Consider the following 24,650-nt stretch of genomic DNA (forward strand, 5'->3'; position numbering starts at 1 on the left):
AACCAGCAGATTCTCATTGCCTCAACTAATCCTAATTTGATCCCCACTACAAAGTCAGTAGTATGTCCGTAGACGTAATAAACTTAATTACTCAAGTGCAAGATCAAGGAGCTGTGAAGGGGAATCATTTGATGCGTTTGTTTTAAATTGCCTTCAGACGGTTGAATGGGGAACTGCGTGTTCCTGAGAGGGAAACCATTCTGTAAGAAACCAAAAGATGCTAAAGCTGTGGCTCTCTTCCCCTTGCAGCTCCCAGCCCCACCACAGCTGTGCCCTACATGTCGGTGAAGTGCATTGATGTAAGAAAGAACCACCACAAAACCAAGTGGCTGATGCCCTGGGGACCCAACCACTGCGAGAAGCTGAAGGACTTTGACGAGGCGGTGAGCAGGCAGATCGAAGCCAACGACATCGTCTTCGCCGTCCACATCCCCCTCCCCAGTAAGGAGATGAGCCCCTGGTTCCAGTTCATGCTCTTCATCATGCAGCTGGACATCGCCTTCAAGATGGACAACGACCTAAGTAAGTCACTCTCCATCCTTCCTTAGATGCTGACTGTGTTTCTCCATGTATTTCTCTTAAAACTGCTTTTATCCTGCACCATGAGGGGTTCTCCAGCTGGTCCTGAGCAGTGATTGTGGATTCCTGTCCCCCCAAACACCCCCATTTCTATACTGAGCTTGAATAGTCCTTAGCCAGCTTGTCCTGTCTGCATGCCCTCCCAGCTTCTAGGGGAAGCTGAAAAAGTCCTTGACTTCATATAAACATTACTTAACACGTACTATTCTCATACTAAATCCAAAACGCTGCAGCTACTAGCAAGAAAAATTAACTCTATGCCAGCTGAGACCAGGACAGAGCCAAAGTACTTAGTAAATGAAATTATTGATCCATAAGAGTAGATGAGGAGCTCATAAGAAGGAATGCTCGTGTTTGAGAGTTTGAACACTCTCCATTGGGCACTGCTTGCAGAAGAGTTGATGTTTTTTTACTGAGCCTTTATTGTATTGATAATTTCAACGTCTTCAGTGTGAGGTTAGGTGTTGGTGAACTGAAATAGTTGCCCTACCTTCCATCAGTCCTTGTGAGATACAATTTTTGCTGGCATTTTGATGGAAGATGCCTTCAGGCATTGAAACTACAGTGGTCCAGAGCAGTCGGAAAACTTTATGGTACCTTATGGGCACAGGAACCGTGGGAGAAGGTGTCTTTCTGGGGTGCACCCTTAGTTCCTGGAAGAAGAGAAAATACGGATTTAGAAAAACAAAACCCCCCAGAAAAACAAACAAAAGACCCAAATGAAAAATAACCCTGCAAAAAATCTGCAAAACGATGTTGGGAGCAGCGAGGGCAGGACTGAGCTGTGCTTCACTGAGAGCAGAGCTGTGCCTGTGTTTGAGTGTTCAACTGTTTGGGGAAGAATCCTTCTATCTAACAACAACTAAACAATTTCCCTTTTCAAACTACTCTGCTCTGGGGCTCCTGTAGCTCTTTCTCTGGGCTGCAGCCTGTCCTCAGTGTGGCTCTGGTGTCCCCAGGACCATGTGGTGGATCAGCTCCAAGAGCAAATCTGTCCCAGGACCTGGCTGCTGGGCTGGGGCCAGGGGCCAGCACACACAGGTGGTAGCTCTTTAATGGATCATCATTAAGATAAGTTGAAAAATGAGATTGTATAAAGCCTACGTGTGTATTCCCAACCCTATAATTATCTCTAAAATATGGGGAGAGCAGCTTTGTAACTTCATTAAGGCCTCGCTCAGCTGCTCAGCCTTCAATAGGTGACTGTGTTTACAGAAATAACACTTTGTTTGGAGTCTTTTAAAGTCAAACAGCTGAGCTGGCATCGGGAACTGCCCGAGCACCTGGGAGCAGGTTGCTAAAATGCTAAACAAGCTCCCGACAGCGTTTCTCCTGCAAGGGCAGAGTCTCTTCTTCAGGTCATTACTTGCACTGTTCAGTCACCAGGTCCTTCAAAGGTGGGAACTCTTTCTTTTTTTCTTTTTTTTTTTTTTTTTTTTTCTGAGATTTAAAAGCAGCAAAGCTTGTCTTGGGCCACCCTCTGGGTAATAAAAGCAAGATTTGGGGGTGAGCCCTGCGCTTCTGCCGCTGGGAAAGCCCCAGTGTCTGGTCATTATCAATCCTGTAGCTGCTGTTGTTCTTTGTGAGATGAGGGACAGGAGTCCTTCTTATGGCGAGACCTTATTTAGCACATCTTGCAAGTTTTCTTTCATTGACTGAAGAAAGTATTTTAAAACCCATTCTTTTCCTACGCTTTGTGCCAAGCTGAAGGCAGATGTAAATTAAGTGTAAAATCTAAGAAACCAGTGAGGAACGTGCTGCTTGCTGGCCGGATTGTCTTGTAACGGATTTCAAAAATAAAAATAAATCTTGTCAAGCCAAAATAATTGCGTCTGTGTCTCTGTGTCTTGCTGCTAACTCTGCCTTAGTGTTAAGAGCTTCATTGATCAGGTCATTGGAATCGGCGCGTCAAAGGAGACAATGCTGAAGTTGTGAAATAACCTCTTTTCTTCTGTTACATCGACCGTTTGAGTGTCTTCTCTCAAGCTTTAATCCCAGACCTCTTCAAAGCCAGAATCTTTAAAGCCAGACCTCCGTGGGCTGGGGTTTTGTGGGGCTGTGGAGCGCCTCGTCCATCCCAGGAGAGGGATGGAGCAGGGCTGCCTGGGGATGGACCTTGGGGTGACTCGTGGGCTGGACACCAGCCCTTTCCCTTGCCTCTGGAGAGCCAGAGTCATCCCTCCGTGTCATCCCTCCGTGTCATCCCTCCGGCCCCCGGGAGAGCCGCCCGCATCCCGAGAGGGTTCTGCGCCCTTCCCAAGGAGGAACACGCCTTAATCACATTTTCCCCTTGGAAACTGGCTCTGGGCTGTCCTAATGCAGATGTTTAAATGTTTTTGAAATGCAGATGTTGTCAAAAGGCAGATGTTTAGAAGCTGAGCTACTTCCTTTGCGTTTATCCCTCGTGGAAAGCCGGGAGAGACTCAGACTTGCTGTTTCTCCAAGGAAAAGGCTGTTTCTGTGTCCAAGCTTTTTCCATGCATCGTGCAGTCAATTATTAAAAAAACCCCTTTCCAGACCAGGGAAAGGCAGCAGTTAGAGAAATGAGATGAAGTCACCCTAAAGCTGCCTGTACCTCTGTGGTCAAAGCTCAGTTGTGGGCTCCCTAGTTCCAGAAGGACAGGGAACTGCTGGAGAGGGTCCAGCAGAGGCTGTGAGGATGATGAGGGACTAGAGCATCTCTGTGCTGAGGAAAGGCTGAGGGACCTGGGGCTGTTCAGCTGGAGAAGAGCAGCCTGAGAGGGGATCTCATCAATGCTGAGCAATAGCTAAAGGGTGGGTGGCAAGAGGATGGGGCCAGACTCTTCTCAGTGGTGCTCGAGGACAGGACAAGGGGCAACGGGCACAAACTGGGACATGGAATGGGCTGCCCAGGGAGGTGGTTGAGGCCCCATCCCTGGAGGTGTTCAAAAGACGGGTTGATGTAGTGCTGGGAGGTATGGTTTAGTGATGATGCTCCTTGTTTGTTGTGCTGGTGTCTATTTTTGTCAGTTAGGTTGACGGTTGGACAAGATGATCTTTAAGGTCCCTTCCAACCTAGAAGATTCTGTGATTCTATGGGAAATTCCATCTCAACATGAGGAGGAACTTCTTTCCTGTGAGGGTGGCAGAGCCCTGGAAGAGGCTGCCCAGAGAGGGTGTGGGGTCTCCTTCTTTGGGGACCTTCAAACCCACCTGGACACGTTCCTGTGGGACCTGCTCTGGGGGGACCTGTTCTGGACGGTGTCACCGGTACCGAGTGTGCACATCCCTGTTCCCAGGCACGTTGGGTGCTCAGCTCTGTTCCCTCCACATCAGATGCACTTTAAAAATCCATTCCTGCTTCAACTGTTGTTTGTTGGCCCATCTTGCCGGGCTCTCCTGGGCAGGGTACCTCAGGGAAGGGTGGGAGGATGTACTGTGAGCTCGCAGGGGATTTATCTTTCTTTATTTCTATTTATTTTTCGGGCTGGTCTGCTGCCAGGGATCTGGGCCATTTGTGCTTGGCAAGCTCCAGCGTTTCTTAGCCGGGACCATCAGTCCTTCCCTCCCTTCCCTTTGCAGCTTGACCTTCTACGTGCCGAGAAGTAATTCCCAGGTATCTGTCCTTGGCTGGAGCGGGGACCTGGGGGCTGCTCCCTCCCCACAGCCACGGGCTTCGGGAGCCCCCGGAGCTGGGCTCCTCCTGCCCCAGTTTCACCTCGTGGAAAAGCAAAACCTGAAATCGCTCAGTATTGGATTTACCTCTAGGAATGTGATGTCCCCGAGGAGCACGGAGTGGGCACTGGATAAGGAGGTCTCTATTTATCAGGGGGCGTAGCAGAAGGAGGGGCTTCTACAAGTGTTCAGTCTTAAAAAGCTTGTTTTTCTCTCTTTTTATGTCTGGCGGACTTAAAATGTTAGTAAGTGAGAATGACTTCTGGTTTCTCTGCCGTTGGAAAGCAGCTGTGTACAGGGGATGGCTGGATGGATGTGGGCTCCTCTTCAAATTCATCCCATTTGGGTTTCTCTTGGTAGTTTTTGGAATTTCAGAGAGCTGGTGGAGCGTGGGTAAGGGGAATATATTCCAGCATTTCTTCGGTTTGCTTGCATCCTCCTTTTTCCAGAGGGCTGTATTGGTGTGAAGCTGGCACCGAGCCATCTCCTCCAACAACTCCTATTTTTAGACCATTGTAATGCGAGTGAAGATCAAACCCTCTGCTCGTATCGTGCTATAAAGTGAATTGTGGAAGCGATCGTGGGGATTGAATGTCTGGCAGTGAAATGCCAACGTGAAGAAACATCTGTTGGTGCTGCTGGGATCGTGGGAGGAACCGGGGAGAACCTTGGCATTGGGTTCACGGCATCGTTTCCCCACCTGGAGCACTGTGTCCAGCTCTGGAGTCCTCAGCACAAGAAGGACATGGAGCTGTTGGATGGGGCCAGAGGAGGCCCCAGAGATGCTGGGAGGGCTGGAGCCCCTCTGCTGGGAGGACAGGCTGAGAGAGTTGGGGGGGTTCAGCCTGGAGAAGAGAAGGCTCCGGGGAGACCTTCCAGCCCCTTCCAGTCCCTAAAGAAGGGGGGCTCCAGGAAAGCTGGGGAGGGACTCTGGATGAGGGAGGGGAGCCCTAGGAGGAGGGGGAAGGGTTGGACCCTGCAAGAGGGGAGATGGAGCTGAGCTGTGGGGAAGAACTTGTTTGGTGGGAGGGTGGTGAGAGCCTGGCCCAGGTTGGCCAGAGAAGCTGTGGCTGCCCCATCCCTGGAGGGGTTCAAGGGCAGGTTGGAGGGGGCTTGGAGCAACCTGGTGTGGTGGGAGGTGTCCCTGCCCAGGGCAGGGGGTGGCACTGGGGGGGCTCTTAGGTCCCTTCCCACCCAAACCATTCTATGGTGTTGCAGCCCTGAGAAGGGACAGTCCTGGGAACCCCCACAGGAAGGTGGGTTCTCCTCGCTGGTCATCCCTGCAGCCCATATTCACTTAAAGAAACCTGTCTTATTTCTGTAGGGTTTTTAATGTAATCCTGTGATACTAGTGAGGTCATCACTCAGCGCTTGAGCTGTTAATATCAGAAGTGATGTACCAGGCTCCAGACTGTCTGCAAGATCTGGGAAGGCAAGGTCAATGTGGAGCACGTCATGAGGACATGCTCTGATGTGGTCCCTGTGAGATGAAGATTCATCTCTCTGAACGAGACAGATTTAGATCTACCTATTTCTACCTTGTATAGTTGGGAAATTCTGGAGAATCTTGATTAATGTGTGTGGAGGAACTGAATAATTGCTTTCCTCGAAGCTGCTGGCATTGGGGAGGCTGAGCACAGGTTTGCAGTAGCTTTTTCTCCTCCTTCCTCCCATGGGTCCTTCCTCTGCTGCCGGGGCTCAGCCTTGAAGAATTAAAATGCTTTAGACTCTGTCAGTGCTTCCAGAAGTAAAAACTGCCTTGAGTGTCAGCCTCTGGCCTCCTGCTCACTCCTCCCAGCTGCTGTTTTGATGGTAAATAGCACGGTTTTAAACCACCTTGCTTTTATCTTGAAGCCAGGCGTGGTGGAACACGAGCTGCTGCTTCTCGGTGTATCTGCCTGCCTGGGCACGTTCCCTGCCCGTAGCCTTCAGTGGTGTCAGTGCCGGGCACGAAAAGGGCCACACACACCCCCAGATTGTCTGTTCAGCCTCGGAGGGTTTGGTATTAATGTGAATAATCCATGAATCTTCTTAAAATTCAGTTCTCTGCCAAGCACTCTCCTTATTTGTGTTTCTGGGACAGTGGGGACTGCAAATGAAAGGCTGAGGTTGAACTGGGGTGGGAATGTCTGTCTGTAAATCATAGGATCACAGAATGGTTTGGGTGGGAAGGGACCTTAAAGCCCACCCAGTTCTAACCCACCAAACCAGGTTGCTCCAAGCCCCCTCCAACCTGCCCTTGAACCCCTCCAGGGATGGGGCAGCCACAGCTTCTCTGGCCAACCTGGGCCAGGCTCTCACCACCCTCCCACCAAACAAGTTCTTCCCCACAGCTCAGCTCCATCTCCCCTCTTGCAGGGTCCAACCCTTCCCCCTCCTCCTAGGGCTCCCCTCCCTCATCCAGAGTCCCTCCCCAGCTTTCCTGGAGCTCCCCTTCTTTAGGGCCTGGAAGGGGCTGGAAGGTCTCCCCGGAGCCTTCTCTTCTCCAGGCTGAACCCCCCAACTCTCTCAGCCCCCCCTCCCAGCAGAGGGGCTCCAGCCCTCCCAGCATCTCCGTGTATATATGTACACACACACACATATATATATATTTCATCTTGAAGAATCTTTGTACAAAACTGTTTTAATAGAAGGCGTTACCCTGGCTCAGGGACTGATGGAAATTCAGAGGGAAGTTCTAATCTGCTGGCCTGGAAGGGCGCACACTGCTATTATCTGCTGCCTGTTTCATACGTGATGGCAGCAGCAACGTTGGGATTACGAAGATGAAATAATGAAAGCTGGTTTTGTTGGCTTTAATCCCAAGCATTCCGCTCGGTTTTATGGCCTCTGAAATGAAGTTTGCAGTTCTCTTTAGCCGGGCCAAGTTCAACCTTCTGTTCCCATTTATCTGGTTTGCTGGTCTCCTAAATAAGCGGATCTGAGATGGCAAAGTGGTGTTGGATGGAAACCTCGCTGACGGCTGCCACGGGAGGGAACACGGTGTCGAGCTGGATGGAACGGATCACGTGGGCGAACAAAAAATACTCAGAAAGATCTTGGTGCATCCACATCAGCTGCATAACAGAGCCATCTCCAGATACCATGAATAGCAAGTCTAAACCACAGAGACCATCCCTGCCCCTTCCCATCCCTTTGGAGGAGTGTGCCACCACCTCTCCCCAGCAAAAATGTAACTGGAAAAGGTGACCAATACACAGGACACGCAGCACTTGAAGGACTCGTCCTTACTCGTAGACGTGAAACAGCCTCCCTTCATGAAGACCAGATTTATTCTGGAGCTGAACTTCAAAGTCCCTGGAGAACTGATATGTCTTTGCAACCCGTTCCCCGAGCAGGCAATTCCTGGTGTCACACAGACTGTTCCTGGTGAAAAGCGATGGGTGTTGACGTTGCTTATGAAGCCTTTTGCGTCCTTGCAAGACAGAGCACACATGGCATCTGCTCATGCGGTGATGCAGCCCCAGTGGAATGTGTCTGTCTGTCAGCTTGGGTCTGCAGAGGCATTTCTGACCTCCTGAGCTCAGGAACATGCCACAGCATGCATCCTGGCAGCTTGCAAGCATGAGCTGTTAGCAGTGAGCGTGTGGTTCTGTAGATATCTTCCGATGCTTCTTCACCATGGGTGGTTCTTGAGACATCTTCCAACGTTTCTCAATGACCAATGGTTCTGTAGCCATCTTCCAACGTGCCTTCACCATGGGTGGTTGTTGAGACATCTTCTAACACTTCTCCACAACCAGTGGTTCTGTAGCCATCTTCCAATGCGTTTCTAACAGCCGTGGCTCTCAGAGTTTGGTGATCTATGAGAAGAGGAGGCCAGATTGTAGCGTGTGCATGCTTGTTTCAGAACGTGTTCCTCTTTCAGAGCCTTCCCTGGGATTTGTGCCTGGTAAATAGCAGGATTTTACATCTGGTAGAGCTGGTACAGACATGCCTGGGGTTTTTAAAGCGTGTTTACATGTTGCTGCTTGGCAGCTTCAACTGTAACTCACAGTTTCGTGAACTTGCTCGGTTATGGCACATAAATAAGTCCATTTCAGCCTCATTTTCTTCTTGCAGCAATGAGCTCTTGGCAGCAAGAGCATATTTAAAAGCAGTTACACCCTGTGCTCCTGCAAGTTGGTGCTTTGGTAAAGGCAGACAGAAGCTGGTGGTGCTGCGGGGTGTGCGTGTGGAGGGGAGGGCTTCAAAAGTCTTACATAGAATGACTTAAGTTAAATGATACATACAAAAAACATCAACTGCATCTCGTTTCTGAGGTTCTAGGCCATCCCTTTTTCCAGCAAGGCCATCACAGCTGAACTTCAATTTTTTAGTTTTCTTTTTAAAGGAACTTTGTGTAGTGTTTTCTTACTACTCTGGGAACCCCAACTTATCTTTTAAGAGCAGAAGATCCCAGGAACGGGCAATTGTGAAGTGATTTGGGTTTTTGCTGATGCGTTTTGACCTTTCCCTGCCTCCTCCCTTCCTGTCCCACCCAAAGACCTCTGCAACCCTTTTTGTTTCTTTCCTATGACATCTCTCTGGCAGAACACATCTTTGTTAGAGGAGTATTCTAGGCCTTTTTAGTCAAGACGTTGGGATTCAATGTTTGGGGATGGTGAACCTACAGCCATAAGAAACCTAAGGTTTTGTTGATAGATGACTTCTGCTGTCGTATTTAAAGGAACAAGATGTACCATCAGCTGCATGGTTTCTCCTTTACACAGTTCATCTAACCATATGCAGTTGTATACTTCTTTTTGTGTGTGTGTGGTTTTCTGTAAAAAACAGTGTTTCAGTGTTGATATAAAGCAAATCCTATGATGCAATGTAGTTGTTTCCTGAAGCGGAAGGACCTATTGCGTTGCCTGCAGACAGTCCATGTTGAAACCTCTCTTACTGTCCCCCTGCCAGCCCGTGGTGCGAGGCTGCTGGGTGGCTTTTAGGCTTATTCTCTGTCTCTGCAGCTCTTTAGGTTCCAGTTTTATATAATTATTGTTTCTAATGCTACAGGAATAAATAATGCTCCTCACCCACAGCTGTAACAGAAGCCATGATATGTTGTGATATGCCATAAGTCATGTTGTGTTAGAAAAATATCAGACCTTTATGACTAGTAAAAAATTTTTTCTCCCCTACTAGAGAAGAGATAAATGTTTTGAAAAAAGGGTAATTTGGTCTGTATTACTTGGAATGCAAAAATTTCCATTCCCCTCTGTAGCTGTGTGCCTCTCAGAGGTCCTTGCAGTGTCTGGAGGCTCTCCCACCCTTCTGATGTTCTGTACCCTTCCTCTCCTCTCTAACCAGCCTGATGTCTCCTTACTCTTGCAGAAGAGAACGCAGAAATTACCCTGGATGTGTCATTAGCATATCGGGATGACATGTTTGATGATTGGAAAGAAATAGCGCATGCGATAGAGATCAGGAAGCTGAAATGCACCTTTGGCTCACCAAAAGTAAGGTGTTTTGATGACGCTGGAGGTGGGGAGGTGGGGGAGTGTGGTGGGAGTTATCCTCTTCCTTTCCTTCATGGTGATTCCTAGAAGCTCTTGAATTGTTCAGTGATGACTTTGAAAGCTTTCTCTTGGCTCAAAGTCTTTGAAAACCTGATGAGCTCCACATGCAAGTGGTTCTGTTGGGTGATACAGAGAAGGGCATGAAGTCAAAGGTAGACTTAGAACTGTGAGGAAGAAAAGGTGTGAGGTCAACACACGGATCCAGGTGCAAGCAGAGTTGTCCTCTTTGAGATCTGTATAACCCAAACCATCCTAGAGAACTTGGACGTTTCCATCTTGCGCTTCTGTGATGGATAAAACCATGTTCTTCAGGAGTGGTGAGGAAACAGCCCACCAGGGACACTGCAGCCCTCAAAGAACCTGGAGAGGTGGGGCGAGAGTTACTTTAAGAAACTTCTCAACGCCTCGGGCTACAAAGCTTAGGAGCAGAGAGCACAGCTGACAGTAAGAATGGAGCATCTTGTTTAAAGATGTTCCCTTTTGTGCTGCAGATGGTAATTCCTGTGCTTAAATGAATCTGGTGTCTCTTCACCATGCCACGTTTTCCAGCTCTGTGCCTTGTTTCTCCCATTTCACAGTCCCTTTCAGCAACCCACTCCTGTCCCCAGTGACACCCATACTCTTCCATAAGGCCATGTCTATGCAGTAAATATAAATGAGGTGCAGAGGAGAGTATTGCTCGGAAAACAGGACTCAAGAAACTCCACATCAAGACGTGTGTGAGAGGGTTGCATGTTTTGTGTTGGTTCAAGTTGTGCTTGCTGAGGGAGGAAGCTTCAATCCCAAAGCAGCCTTTCATCTTCAAAGGCTACCTTGACTTTAAATGTATTTAAGAGCCTGAGACATGAACCTGCTTGAGGTCCACCTGCTATCGACTCAATGACCCCAAACGTCCCCAAACCGTTGATGTTCTCCAGACTTGGACAGCCTCTCCCCAGGGGAAGGCTGGAATTAGCCAGCAGGCTCTGGGTGCTAGCAGTGGTCCCAGTGTTAGGGCTTTTGCAGACCCTCACTGTGGAGGTCCGTCCAAGGCTGATGGCCATCCATCTTGCTGCTCTGTGCCCTTTCCAGACCCTGGAGTCTGAAGGCCGTCACTACGACTGCGACTTCCTTCCCTTCATGGAGATTGGCAGCGTGGCCCACAAGTACTACCTCATCAACATCCGCCTGCCTGTGAACGAGAGGAAGGGCATTAACGTGGGCATCGGGGAGATCAAGGATATCCGCCTTGTGGTAAGTGGCCATCGTGCTTCTGTCCATGATGTCAGCCCAGGGGCTGCTGCAGCTCCTTCTTGGTCTTCTCGTTGATCCCCAGCGAGGTCCTACGCTTCATTGCACGTAGCTCCTACCTGCAAATGTGAATTTCCTCCTTCCTCTTCTGAGGAGCAAGGGCTTCTCAAGCTTTGAGTAGTGTCACCCTCCTGCACTGCCTGGTGGCCACCTCCAGAGCTGGGCTCTTCCCACAGGTCCCCTGTGTCCTCTCCTCCCCACCATGGTCTGGCTCGGGTCATGGTCCTCCATGTGATCAAGCCCTGTCTCTCCTGGAGAGGAGCTAAGAAGGAACAGAACAGCAGGGCTCAGGGGGGACCCGCTTTGTCCTGGAGTTGGCCGTCGCCACACAGATGTCCAGGAGGGCTGTCAGCTGTCCCTGCTGCTGCCCTCCCCTGAGGCTTTCCCAGCTGGAAAACCTCCCATCCCTGTCCCTCTTGGCAGAAGCAGGGAGCCAGCCAGCTGTGGTGGCTGCAGACAGCGGTGGGAGGGCCTTTGTCTGGAGAAATGCTTTAATTTGGCTGATGGGTTTCCCACCAGTGGTGACTGGGCTTCAGGAGGAACTTGTTACTTGTCTGAGAGCAATTTTGCCAGTTTTTTTCCTGTGCCGTGTCAGAGGAAGGACATGGAGCTGTTGGAGCAGGACCTGAGGAGTCCACAGAGACACTGGGAGGGCTGGAGCCCCTCTGCTGGGAGGGGGGGCTGAGAGAGTTGGGGGGGTTCAGCCTGGAGAAGAGAAGGCTCCAAGGAGATCTTCCAGCCCCTTCCAGCCCCTAAAGAAGGGGGGCTCCAGGAAAGCTGGGGAGGGACTCTGGATGAGGGAGGGGAGCCCTAGGAGGAGGGGGAAGGGTTGGACCCTGCAAGAGGGGAGATGGAGCTGAGCTGTGGGGAAGAACTTGTTTGGTGGGAGGGTGGTGAGAGCCTGGCCCAGGTTGGCCAGAGAAGCTGTGGCTGCCCCATCCCTGGAGGGGTTCAAGGGCAGGTTGGAGGGGGCTTGGAGCAACCTGGTGTGGTGGGAGGTGTCCCTGCCCAGGGCAGGGGGTGGCACTGGGGGGGCTTTAATGTCCCTTCCCACCCAAACCATTCTGTAGTTCTATGATGCTATACCCTGCACAGCTCTTCATTCCACCTTTGTTTTCCTCAGGGCATCCATCAAAATGGAGGCTTTACCAAAGTGTGGTTTGCCATGAAGACTTTCCTCACCCCCAGCATTTTAATTATCATGGTGTGGTACTGGAGAAGGATCACGCTGATGACACGTGCTCCTGTCCTGCTGGAGAAGTGAGTACGGGCTCATGCACTGGCTAAGGTGACTCTCGAGCAAGAGGACGCTGACCCAGGTGGTCGCTGCTGCCTGGCAGAGCCCATGTTTGGGGAAGCAGGGATGGTCCACCCAGTCACACTGGGAGCAGGAGACATCTGTAGCTTCTCTTTTCTGTCCCATTAAGCCTACAGAAAATGAATAGCTGAGAGGGAACGGCTTCAAGCTCCAACAGGGTAGGCTTAGATTGAACATTAGGAAGGAATTTTTCACAGAGAGAGTGGTTGGGCATTGGAACAGGCTGCCCAGGGAGGGGGTGGAGTCACCGTCCCTGGATGTGTTTAAGGGACGTTTAGATGCGGTACTGAGGGACATGGTGTAGGGGAGGACTTTGTAGAGTAGGGTAGATGGTTGGACTCGATGATCCCAAGGGTCTCTTCCAACCTCAATGATTCTATGATTCTATGATTTGGCCCTAGGGCTTTGCCCCAGAGGGTTTGGTGATGGAAGGTTGACACCCCACCACCCAAACAGAGCCAGATTTTCTTCTGTTGCTCTTCATGCACAGCTTTGGTTCTAGGGCTCTGTGTCCTTGCCTTGAAAACTGGAAAGAGATGATGTTTCTGCCTTTCCAGGGTCATCTTTGCCCTGGGGATTTCCATGACGTTCATTAACATCCCCGTGGAGTGGTTTTCCATCGGGTTTGACTGGACGTGGATGTTGCTCTTTGGAGACATTCGACAAGGCATTTTCTATGCCATGCTCCTGTCCTTCTGGATCATCTTCTGCGGCGAGCACATGATGGTGTGTATGACCCAGAAGGGAAGGTGGTTTCCAGCCCCTGGGACTTTGCACCATGTGAGAGGACTTCAAGCTAACTTGCTTTTCCTTTTTCTCCTCCTCCTCCCCACCTCTTGACCTTCTCATTAGGACCAGAACGAGCGGAATCGTCTGTCGGGGTACTGGAAGCAGGTTGGACCCATAGCTGTTGGCTCCTTCTGCCTCTTCATCTTCGACATGTGTGAGAGGTAGGTACAACGCTGGTCGCCATGCACCTCTCATGGCAGGGACCGACAGTTTCACCCCCGTGGTTGGATGCACAGCCTCATCTCAGGAAGTGAGGAGAGGCTCTGAGGAGCACACTGAAGCTTGTTGGCATTTCCCAGCAGCCTATCTTCTCCTGTGGGACCATAAAGAAATGTTTCCCACCTCGTTTCCTCCTCACCCACATGGGAAAGCAGGGTGGCTGGCTCTTCCCAGGCTGTAGGACACACGTGGGGCTCTCAGAGCTCGTTGGCTTCTGTGGCAACTCAGTGTTTTCTCTCCTCCTTGCAGGGGGGTGCAGCTGAAGAACCCCTTCTACAGCATTTGGACCACCGAAGTTGGCACGGAGCTGGCTGTATCCTTCCAGCCAGCTTGGGGAAGGCTTGGTTTCTGTTGGTAGGGGAGGGAGATGTTCTTCTCCTGCCGGATTCCTGCGGGGTCAGAGGAAACCTTCTTTTGGCAAGATGGGATGGGAGGGTGGAGCTTGGGTGCTGTGGGAGATGCTGGTGGTGGTTGGGAGAAGAAGTCCTGGAGGTAGGTATCTCCAGGGACTGGTGCTCTGCTCAGGGAAGTCGCTGGAGAACTGAACCTCTCCTCAAGATGTCAGAGATTTGGGGGGAAGCGTGGCAGATTTGGGTCCTGGGTGTCATCACAATAACCCCAGAGCCCATCCTGCTCCAGCTCTGCTCCTTCTTGTCCCCAGCCGTGGTGGTATCTGCTCCAGGACCCTCCCTTTGCTGCTGTTCCTTGGGCAGGCGTTGCCGAGGCATCTCCATAAATTGCTCTTCCAGGCCTGGCTGGAAGCACTCACTTTCACTGCTGTTAATTTTGATTACCGGGCTGCGATTAATGCAATTAGTCCCCTTCTGTCAGCATCCAGCCCTCTCGCAGGAGCCTCTCTGGAGATGGCGCCAGTTGGCCACGGCTTCCCAAATCTCTGCAGATTTGGGTGGGTTATCCCTCCTGGCTGCCTGCTGGAAGTTTAATTACGATCTTTGGGATGATATTAAAATAACTGCGTCTCCTGAATAGTGTTTGCTGCTATTTCTGTCCAGCTCATCCCATTTTCTCTTAACCTGTGCTGCCCAGATGGCCTTCATTATAGTTGCAGGAATCTGCCTGTGCCTCTATTTTCTCTTCCTGTGCTTTATGGTCTTCCAGGTGTTCAGAAACATCAGCGGGAAGCAGTCCAGCCTCCCCGCCATGAGCAAGGCTCGCCGCCTTCATTACGAGGTAACCTCCCTCCTCTCTGTGCAGATTCTTCACCTTTAAAATGCATTTTTGACCTTAAAGTCAAAATATCCTGAGACCTTCTCTGTCCTGAAGTGGAAGATCCGGTCTTGATCGGCTTCCTTGGGTTCCTCAAATCCCTTAAATGCTTTAAATACTTTTTTTTGTTTGATTGTCGTGTCTTCTTTATTTGGGTCTTTAGTCCCAGTGAAGTATTTTTGAGCTGTCGGGAGGGTATGTCAGCAACCTGTCCTCCTTACGAGTAGTTGCCATCTCCCAACTTACTGAGCAGTGTTGGAGGACAGAAGAAAATTGGCCCAACTCTCGTTTAAATGACTATGGAGTCTAAACCCATCAGCTTCCCGAACCTCTGTTTTTCTCCTTCTGTAACATTAATAATTGTATTTAATAGAAAGTATTACTAAAACCACCCTGTTTTTCACAGAATCACTGAATGATGTGGGGTTGGAAGGGACCTCTGGAGATAGTCTCCTCCAACCCCCTGCCAAAGCACGTCCCCCCAGAGCAGGTCCCACAGGAACGTGTCCAGTCACGTTTGAAGGTCTGCAGAAAAGGAGATTCCACCACCTCCCTGGGCAGCCTCTTCCAGGGCTCTGCCACCCTCACAGGGAAGAAGTTCCTCCTCATGTTGAGGTGGAACTTCTTGTATTCAAGTTTGTGCCCATTTCCTCTTGTCCTGTCCCTGGGCACCACTGAAAAAAGACCAGCCCCATCCTCCTGACACCCACCCTTGAAGTATTTAGAGGCATAAATTCAGGCGTGAATTCAAATTTATGGGGTTGTCTTTTCCCTGACCAAGTCATGGGAGGCAAACTGTCCTGTCAGGATCAAAACGGGACGTGTTGGCCCCATTATCCCCGTTTTTAGGCCATGTTTTTGTACGTTCTTTCTGTCCTCACTGTCTTTAGCTGCTGTTAAACACGAGGAGCTGGCTTTAAGTGGTGTTTCCGTGTGCGTGTAAATATTTATCGCTAATGTTGTTCTGTTAAAAGATGGTCACTTCTAATTTAAACAAGTCCATTATCACCCATCAGGAACTCACATAAAAAATAAGAGAAAGTCGGACGTGAGAGAATGAAGAAGATACTGAACATTATTTTTTTTTTCCACATTTCCCTTTAGCAAGAGGCACAGGATTTCAGCTCGTCTTGTAGAGCCCCCGGCGGCCGCGCTCTACGTACGAACATCTGGCAAACATGAAGAGTTAAATTAATAGTCAGTTGTTGTCGTAGTGTGGCATAGCAATTACGCACACGCTGACATTTCCACCAAAATTCCAGAAACAGGTTAAAAAAAACAACACACACAAAAAAAAACCCAAACAAAAACAAAAGAATTTTTGAGTAAAAACGTAAAACTCATGCAAGCAAGTACGGTTTGCAGTCAGATTCCCAGTCAAGTCATTCTTGAGCCATAATTTGTCTTAGAATGGACTTTTTTTCTAGAATATCCAGCCTAATTTTGACGCGCGTTGGGAATTGTGGGGGTTTCCAGCCAGGCTGGAGGCTGGAGGTGAGGATGAGTGTGGTACCAGGTCCTGTGCTGTGGAAACCCGGACTCCTCTTGTGGATCCGTGTTGGTTTTACCCAAGCCCATGGCTCACACCAACCGGTGTCCTCCTGGGGAAACCTGGTGGCAGGAGGGAGTGTAAGGGGAAGCCGGAGCTGCCCGGGCGCCCACAGCCCGAAGACGGTGCAGAGGAGTGGGAGGAGGTTGTTTTGCTTTGGGGTTTCATGGGTTGGACCCTTTTTTTTTTTTTTTATAATACTATGTCTTGCATATGCTAAAAACAAAAACGGGTTTTTGTGGGTTCTCTTAATGTGACCGGTGACGTTTCTCTCGAAACAGGGGCTGATTTTTAGATTCAAGTTCCTGATGCTCATCACCTTGGCTTGCGCGGCGATGACGGTCATCTTCTTCATCGTCAGCCAGGTGAGGGACCAAACTGGGCTCCATCAGTCCTCCATTCCATTTCCACTCACCTGCCATTCGGACAAGGCATGCCCGTTATAAGCAGATTTGATAATAAGTTGCTTTTTAAGAAGTTGTTTTCATTTCTTGGAAGCATGACCATAAAACTGCTGAGGCCGAAGTCTTGACAAGGGCTTTGGCTCAGGGTAAGGGTTGGGGCTCTGCTGTTTGAAGTATCAGCCAAGAGGGTTTTAGTCATTTCTGAGAACTCAGCAAGAGGAAAATCTTCTGTTCCCATTGAAAATAAACAAAAAAGCTGGTGGCTTTGTGTGCCCACGGAGCAACAGCAGAATCCAACCTTCCTTGGGTTGACTTTGTGGTGTTTCTGCCCGTTTACACTGAGCTCTGACGCAGTCTCTGCACAAATGAGCTTATATCACTACAGAAACCTGCTTTGAGGGTTTACTCCAGGGGACTTTTCAGATTGCACCTCTTCCAAAGTTGGTTGTTTTGGTTGTTCCTAAGCACAGGCAGCTTTGTAGCCTTGGGAGAGCTGTAGGTGCAGCCTCACAAGCCCAGTTTTGCAGAGTTTTTAGGGGTGCAGGAGCAGTTTCTCCCTCACCGCGCCTCTTACGCTTTGGGGATACGTGGTGGGTCCCATCACAAACCACAGCAGCAGATGGTTTTGCTCTTAAAAATCCATTACACTGAAGGAATGGTTTGAGAAATGGCAATTTGATTCATTATTGAGCGCTGGTGACCATAACCACCATCACGGATGGTGAGGCTCTTCTCCAGCTACTCTTGGTTTAGCTTCCATCTTTCCCCCCTTACTCCTCTTTCTTCTGTGGAAAGCCAACATCTTGGTGGGAACAGTCTGCCTGTCCTCAAGCCGTGTTCATATTGATGGTTGAAGTAACAGTAATATTGATGATATTTTCCTAAATCTTGACAAATTCTAAGGGTGGCTGCTCTCAGGCGAGGCCCCTCTCGGAGGCGGAAGCAGGAAGGCAGCGCTCAGCCCATTAGCTCTTCGCATTATTCATGCTGGTTTTCCCTCTATAAAAGGTCTATTTATAGAAGTCTAATAGAAGTCTAATTCCATCTATAGAAGATGGAGCTGCTTGTCTCCTGGGTACTGCCCTTCATGTGGCAATCTTTGCTGAAGGCCTCGCTTACGGCAGGGATGTATCGCAGAATACGAGAGATTTTGTCATGTTTCAGTGATGAATTTATAGCAGCCCTGATGCCAGCATTTTGTAAGGGCCTTTTTTTTTTTCTTTTTTTTTTTATTTTTGGATTAAAGCTAAAGAGGAGAATCCTTGCCGGAGTTCTGCGTCGCTGCATCTTTCCACTCCATTTACTCCATCCTGTTGAATTGACGCTGTTCTTGACGATTTACTCTTAAGTTAGTGCTTCAGGGGGGGCAATTCTGTGTTTTTTAAAGAATCTGGTCTCACTGACCTGGCCTGTTTTCTCCTGGGCAGGTGACCGAAGGCCACTGGAAGTGGGGGGACGTGACGATACAAGTCAACAGCGCCTTCTTCACCGGCATCTACGGCATGTGGAACCTCTACGTCTTCGCCCTGATGTTCCTCTACGCCCCGTCGCACAAGAACTACGGCGAAGACCAGTCGAACGGTAAATGCCTCTACACGACCCGATGGCTCTCGAGGGAAGAAAGCATTACCAAAGGGGTGATTGATACCTTTGGTACCTTGGTTTTTTTGGCCAAAGCTGCATGTTCAGCACTTCAAAATGCTACGCAAATGATGGTTTGTTTTTTCCTGGCAGACGCTATAATTACAGACGAGGTTAGGTTTGAGGATTTAGCCAAGGCCGTCTAGAACCTTCTAGATGGTTTTTTGTACTGTTTAGCGTGGCCCGGTTGTAATTGTGTAGCTCAGATGGAGGGGCAGGGAAAAGAGAAAACAGAAATCTGGGCAATGCTGTTGGATTCCTTTATCAGCAGTCTTCAGCAGCACAGAAATGATCCTTTGACAATATTTAAATTACTAAATGAAAGCATTTATGGAAATCATAGAATCCTAGAATGGTTTGGGTTGGAAGGGACCTTACAGACCATCTAGTTCCAACCCCTTGCCCTGGGCAGGGACACCTCCCGCCAGGCCAGGTTGATGTTCCATACATAGTCCATAGCTCAGCTGCCTCCTGAAAGCCTGGAGGGAATGAAACGGATTCTTTGCTTTCTAATTGCCAAATATTTTGTTGTGAGACCGGGCTGACAGAATAACGTCCTTCCTCAGGTGACCTGGGAGTGAACAGCGGGGAAGAGCTTCAGCTCACCACCACCATCACCCACGTGGATGGGCCAACAGAGGTTTACAAGCTGGCTCGCAAGGAGGCTCAGGAGTGACACCGAGGTGGTGGCCTCAGCTGGGACCCAGATAACTGGGCTGGAGGGCAGGGGACACCACACTGCCCGGCGGGAGCCCCCCCCCCCCAACCTCGGTAGTTTCTTTTCACCGAGCAGTGACACGGAGCAGAACGTTCGTAAAACTCTTTTCCTATGGTGTAGTTCTTTCTGGGGGGAGGGATATGTACATTGTGTTACACTCCAGCACGTCAAAACCTGCCAGAAAAGCAGTTAAGGTTGCAAAGTCGCACGTCCCACAGAAGGTGGGGAAGGGGCAGAGCTGACGCCGGGCACTTTTTATTTGGCTGCCACGTGCCTGCGCATAAAGGAGCTCGGTTGGTGAGCACATACTCATCAGTATTGGGAGTTTTCTCCTTAAACAAATCTTGGTTGGGGCGGGGGGAAATACAGTCTCATTGTTAAAAATATTTAGTTCCATCATCTATAGAAGGTGGGGAAGGGGCAGAGCTGACGCCGGGCACTTTTTATTTGGCTGCCACGTGCCTGCGCATAAAGGAGCTCGGTTGGTGAGCACATACTCATCAGTATTGGGAGTTTTCTCCTTAAACAAATCTTGGTTGGGGCGGGGGGAAATACAGCCTCATCATTGTTAAAAATATTTAGTTCCATCATCTATAACTGCACTGAAATTGTCTGAGTCTTGGGTAGGGCCCCGCAGCAAACCTCTGTCGCTTGAACAAGACGCCGCTGGGGAGGGGAGTAGACTGTAATAAGTAAGATTTTAGCAGAAGCAGTGACATCGCTTTCTCAGCAGGTTTTGCAGCTTTTTGTTAAATGTAGAGGAATGTAAAAACTGGGTGTCTGAGCTTTGCTGCAGGAGAAAGGGGTGCTCCTGTCCCCAGGTCCCAGAGATCCTGCTCCCACCACGTTGTCCTCCTCCATCCCACCTTTTTTGTTACGGATCCTTCATTTTTAAGCTGTTTTTGTGCCATGGGGAGAAGAGGAAGGCCACGGGAAGGATTGTCTTCTCAGGTCCTATGTCCCTATAACTGCACTGAAATTGTCTGAGTCTTGGGTAGGGCCCCGCAGCAAACCTCTGTCGCTTGAACAAGACGCCGCTGGGGAGGGGAGTAGACTGTAATAAGTAAGATTTTAGCAGAAGCAGTGACATCGCTTTCTCAGCAGGTTTTGCAGCTTTTTGTTAAATGTAGAGGAATGTAAAAACTGGGTGTCTGAGCTGAGCTGCAGGAGAAAGGGGTGCTCCTGTCCCCAGGTCCCAGAGATCCTGGTCCCACCACCAGCTCCTGCCTCTTCTCAGCCCCTTGGGCTTCTCTCCCTCTTGTTGTCCTCCTCCATCCCACCTTTTTTGTTACGGATCCTTCATTTTTAAGCTGTTTTTGTGCCATGGGGAGAAGAGGAAGGCCACGGGAAGGATTGTCTTCTCAGGTCCTATGTCCATGAGCTGAGCAGGGGATTCCAGGCGATCTCACTCCTCCTCACGCTGCCGGGATGGAGCGCTCTTGGCCAAGCTGGATTCTTCCAGGGATTATCAGACTTGGAAAAAAAAGTCCCCTTGTCATGTACTAAGGTGGATATTGGCTTTTTGGAGGAAAAGCAGATGATGAGGTTGCTCACCCCCACGCTGTGCCTGGGCAGGTCAGGCTCTTGGCAGCACCAGGGGACTGGGAACCGATACGGGGTGGAGGAGTTAACTGGGACCATGCTGGGGACCAGTTAAGAAAAGTGTTGATGGTGTGTGCAGGAGGAAGTGTGGCTGCTCAGGGCACATCTCCATCCAGGACCTGGAGGATCCAGGAGACCTTGTCACCTGTAAATATCCATGTTAACTGCTAGTTAACGTACAACTCAACCCCCCAGTTTTGTCCCTAAAAGATAAGAATCTGTCTGTTGCTGAAGGGTCAGATATCTGGGGAGAGGCTGGGAGCTCCCAAAGCCACTGATGGTTCCCCTCTCACCACCCCAAGCATCTTGGTGACCAAACACAGCACCACCTTCCTTTGCCTTTTGCATTCCCTTCCCTGAGATTCTTCCGACAAGTCAATACTTCCACTGGGGTGAGGAATTCAGATAATTTCTCTGTATTTTCCCAGTCCATCAGGGAATGAGGCCAGAAGGCCAGTGCTTGCCTCTCGGCCACGTGCAGGACCAGCCAAGGGACCCCATCTGTCCCCTCGCTGGCCTTTCCCAGGGGGGACTTCCCCCAGGGACCTGTGCGGAAGGAATCGCACCAGGAGGTGCTGGGCTGTTATGATCCCAGTAAGAACAGCACTCAGTAAAGTGGCATTTTAAATAAAAAGAGGATAGTGTAGATAATCTTGCCTCCTTTTGGTTACTGGGACCCCCAAGTTGTGCTCCATCACATGGGTCTCCCATCAGGGTGCAGCGCACCGGGCAGACCCCATCTGCGGAAGGGTTGCCTTGTTATTGTTAATTCAAGATAAATTCAAGATATTATTGTGTTTTCTTAAGAGAAGGCAATTCTGGTGGCCCCCCAACCAGGATGCCCGGCTCCCCCCTTACCCCTGGCATGGTCTGGGTGCCAAGGAAGGCTGAAAGCTCGGGGTGAAGCCCCTCGTGATGCCGCATCCGAGCGTGTGGAGTCACCGGAGCCGTGCCGAACGCTGCTCCAGGGAGTAACTTTGGGTCATTTTGGATACTTGAACTGCAATACTAGTCATTTTTTATAAGTTTGGGTTGGTTTTGTTTGGTTTTTTTTAGAGTGGTATGTGTTGCCCCGTTACTGAAAAGAAACGTAGTTGAAAAGAAATCATTAAAAAAAGGAGGGGGCACAATTACTGTTCCTGGCCCAGTGCTCGACTTTGCAACTTTAACGTGGCTTTTTTCCCTTGGGTTCTTTGTGTGATATTTATGTTGTTGCCATCAGTGCGTCCGTGGTTTCTTTTACAGCGTAGTGTAGCGTTGCGTTTTGTAAAGGCTCCTTACAAATGGGGGGGGGGGGGGGGGGGGCAGCTTTCAAACCAAATTTTGTGTCAAACACTAACAGTTTGTTTACGGGGCGCGTGTCTGCGTGCGTGCGTGTGTGTATGGGGGTTTTTTTTTTTAATTTCTTAATTCCTAAGTCCTACTCATATGTCTCAGAAATAGTCCCTGGGTCTTATTAAAATATATCCTTTTTTTTTTTTTGTTTAGGCTGAGTTCCGGTTTTTACAGAATGCTTTAAGCAACCTGGGAAACGTGTAGTTTTTGTTAATTTAAATAAAATATACAATATTGTGGATCTGTGGTGGGCCTGCCTGGGAAATCACAGCTTTTCTGCTGGGATCTTGTGTGCTTTTAGTTTATTCAGGCAGTGGCAAGTGGTGCAAGTTGCTGCTGGGGAAACAGTTGACTCACTCAGATGATTTTTCTCCTGCATCTCTCTTTTTGCCCTTAAAAACCTTTGCTTTAGGACTAATCGTTGCCCGAGCCGTTTCTTCCTTGTCTCTGGAGCGTGGGTTGCAGCTCCCCTGGCCCAGCTGGAGTCTGATCCCACTACCATTGGGTTTTCCTTCAGGAAAAGTCCCCTGGACCTGCCTGTCCCCTCTTGCCAGCCCCAGAGTGGCCACAGCTCAGTTGGGAAGGTGGCAAGTTGGCTGTTACCCCAGGATTTGGGCATTCTCCTCCCTCTGTGCTGTATTCAAAGGCGCTGCTCCTGCTGCGTCCCACGTTCTTTCTGTCTATAATCCAGGGGGGGGAAGAAAAGGTTTCCCAAAGACTTGCACTTGAGAAGTCATGGAAAATGTGATGATGACAGATGAATTCCAATATCAACAGCTTGAAGTTCCCATCCTAACGGGGGCTGCCTTGATCAAATGGCACATGAAAGGGGACGGGGAGTTTTTAGGGAGAGCCCGTGGCTGCGGCAGCCTCTGCCGTGGTGAGGACCGAGGGCTGCCCGAAGGCAGAGGAGAGGCAGCACAGCGCTTCCACCCTCTAATGAATTGCAAAAGAGCAAATTCATGAATTTTAAGTAACTGTAAAACCACTGCCACCCTCCCACGCGGCCTCTCGTCCCAAGATTTCTCTTTGGGCTCTTTGCCCTGGCAGGGCTTTGCTGCCCTCTGCTGCCAGCGGGACACGCCTTCCAGCCAGAGGAAAAGAGAAGACAGATCACTAAAAATTTGGGAAATGTGCTTATGTGTCTAAGTTCCTGTCACCTGCAAGGTCTTGCTCAGGGTCCGAGCTGTCCCAGGAGCTACGTGGTTCTGTGCTGCCGGGCCAAGGACACGGTGAGAACTGGAGAGGAATGGGGACAACTGCCTGAGGGTTTCTTTAAGAGGTATGTGGTGGGGTTACGAGCACAAGAAGTGAGTAAGAGAAGGGAAATGGGTCGTGATAGACCTTCGTGGGTGAGCTGGGGACCATGGCTCTCTTTGGCTGAAACAGTTTGACTGGTTTTAGAATCACAGAATGGTTTGGGTTGGAAGGGAACTCAAAGCCCACCCAGTGCCACCCCCTGCCCTGGGCAGGGACACCTCCCACCACACCAGGTTGCTCCAAGCCCCCTCCAACCTGCCCTTGAACCCCTCCAGGGATGGGGCAGCCACAGCTTCTCTGGCCAACCTGGGCCAGGCTCTCACCACCCTCCCACCAAACAAGTTCTTCCCCACAGCTCAGCTCCATCTCCCCTCTTTCAGTTTGAAGCCATTACCCCTCGTGATGTTTGCAATGGTGTTCTGGGGTAACTGGGCTTGTGAACCAGGTGTCCATCCCTGTGAAAGGGTACGTTAGATCAATGAAAGGCTCGGGGAAGGGTGACAAAAATGATCAAAGGCTATACAGCTGTCACCACATGGCTGCTGGCCACAAGCTCCAGCAACAAGGCTTGTGGGGTGGAGCTGGTCCGTGTGTCCCAGCTTAAGAAGGGAAGGAGCAACTGGGTGGGTTTGAGTGTTCCAGCAAGGATCCAAGACTCCCCAGTCTCCAGTGGTGCTGGGGAGAGGGAAGTGCTGGTGTTCTCTTCCCGTCCCTTTTAAGCCCGCTCCCAGCAGTCCCCGGGTAACTAGTGTGTTGTGGGACACTGAAGGAGTCCCCTCTCCCACCACAAGTCCTGCAGCCCAAGGCCATTGTATGGGATTTCGTAATAAAGTGTTTTCTTTATTCCTGGGGAAATAATTGCAGGGACTGAACTGCAGGAGACGAGATGTACGGAGCCAGAGACGCTGCTCACCTCCGCTCCGGTCGTGTTATAAACGACTGTCACTCCGGCTCGCGGAGATGAGACACAGCCAGTGCATTTTTATGGGGGTAAAATAAGCAATAAGCAGTAAGAGCTTTATTTTTGGCAGGATTTAGCTCTGTGGGTGGCGCACAGACGTGCATGACGGGTCTGCTTTCCTGCTTGGCACCTGACATGACACTCGGCAAGCGCCCGTGGCTCTTTGAGCTGTCGGAGACTGTTACAGGAAATCAATACGCACGTCAGGCTTTGGATCTAGAGTTTTAAATAAAATATAAAGAGCTCATCGTGGCTATGATTGTCAGCACCTCCTGCTTCTCCATCCCTGATGTGTGTAGGAGTCTGGAGCTGGTGCTGCCCAGGATGAGCCACCACTTCTGCTCCATCTCTGCTTCCTCCCATCCCCAGCCGTGGTGGCATCTGCTCCAGGGGGGCCATTGAAATACCATCCCATCCTTTGGCTGTTTTCATCATCTCGGGTCAAGGAAAGCTCATATCCATTATAATAGCAGGCAGGAGTGTTTTCTTCTATTTTTTTCCATCCTGGTTTCGTTGTGCTTAAAGCTCTTTTTCATCATCTTGAGTCAAGGAAAGCTCATATCCATTATAATAGCAGGCAGGAGTGTTTTCTTCTATTTTTTTCCATCCTGGTTTCGTTGT

General features: G+C 49.9%; 1 protein-coding gene and 1 long non-coding RNA gene across 2 annotated transcripts; both read left to right on the top strand.

The window, feature by feature from the left end:
- The first annotated feature begins 249 nt into the window (after positions 1–249).
- WLS (wntless Wnt ligand secretion mediator) lies at positions 250–18,906 on the top strand. The gene is made up of 11 exons (XM_014937715.1): positions 250–522; positions 9,532–9,656; positions 10,788–10,949; positions 12,130–12,266; positions 12,882–13,050; positions 13,177–13,274; positions 13,582–13,645; positions 14,380–14,523; positions 16,390–16,473; positions 17,940–18,093; positions 18,720–18,906. The coding sequence occupies exons 1-11, from the start codon at positions 279–281 to the stop codon at positions 18,827–18,829; spliced, it is 1,491 nt and encodes a 496-aa protein (XP_014793201.1). The 5' UTR covers positions 250–278; the 3' UTR covers positions 18,830–18,906.
- An 811-nt stretch (positions 18,907–19,717) lies between these two features.
- LOC106885497 lies at positions 19,718–22,049 on the top strand. Its single transcript, XR_001411451.1, has 2 exons — positions 19,718–19,822; positions 20,237–22,049. It is a non-coding gene; the product is annotated as an uncharacterized LOC106885497 (long non-coding RNA).
- The last annotated feature ends 2,601 nt before the right edge of the window (positions 22,050–24,650 follow it).

Source organism: Calidris pugnax, unplaced genomic scaffold, assembly GCF_001431845.1.
Source record: "Calidris pugnax isolate Ruff unplaced genomic scaffold, ASM143184v1 scaffold29, whole genome shotgun sequence".
NCBI classification, from domain to species: Eukaryota; Metazoa; Chordata; class Aves; order Charadriiformes; family Scolopacidae; genus Calidris; species Calidris pugnax.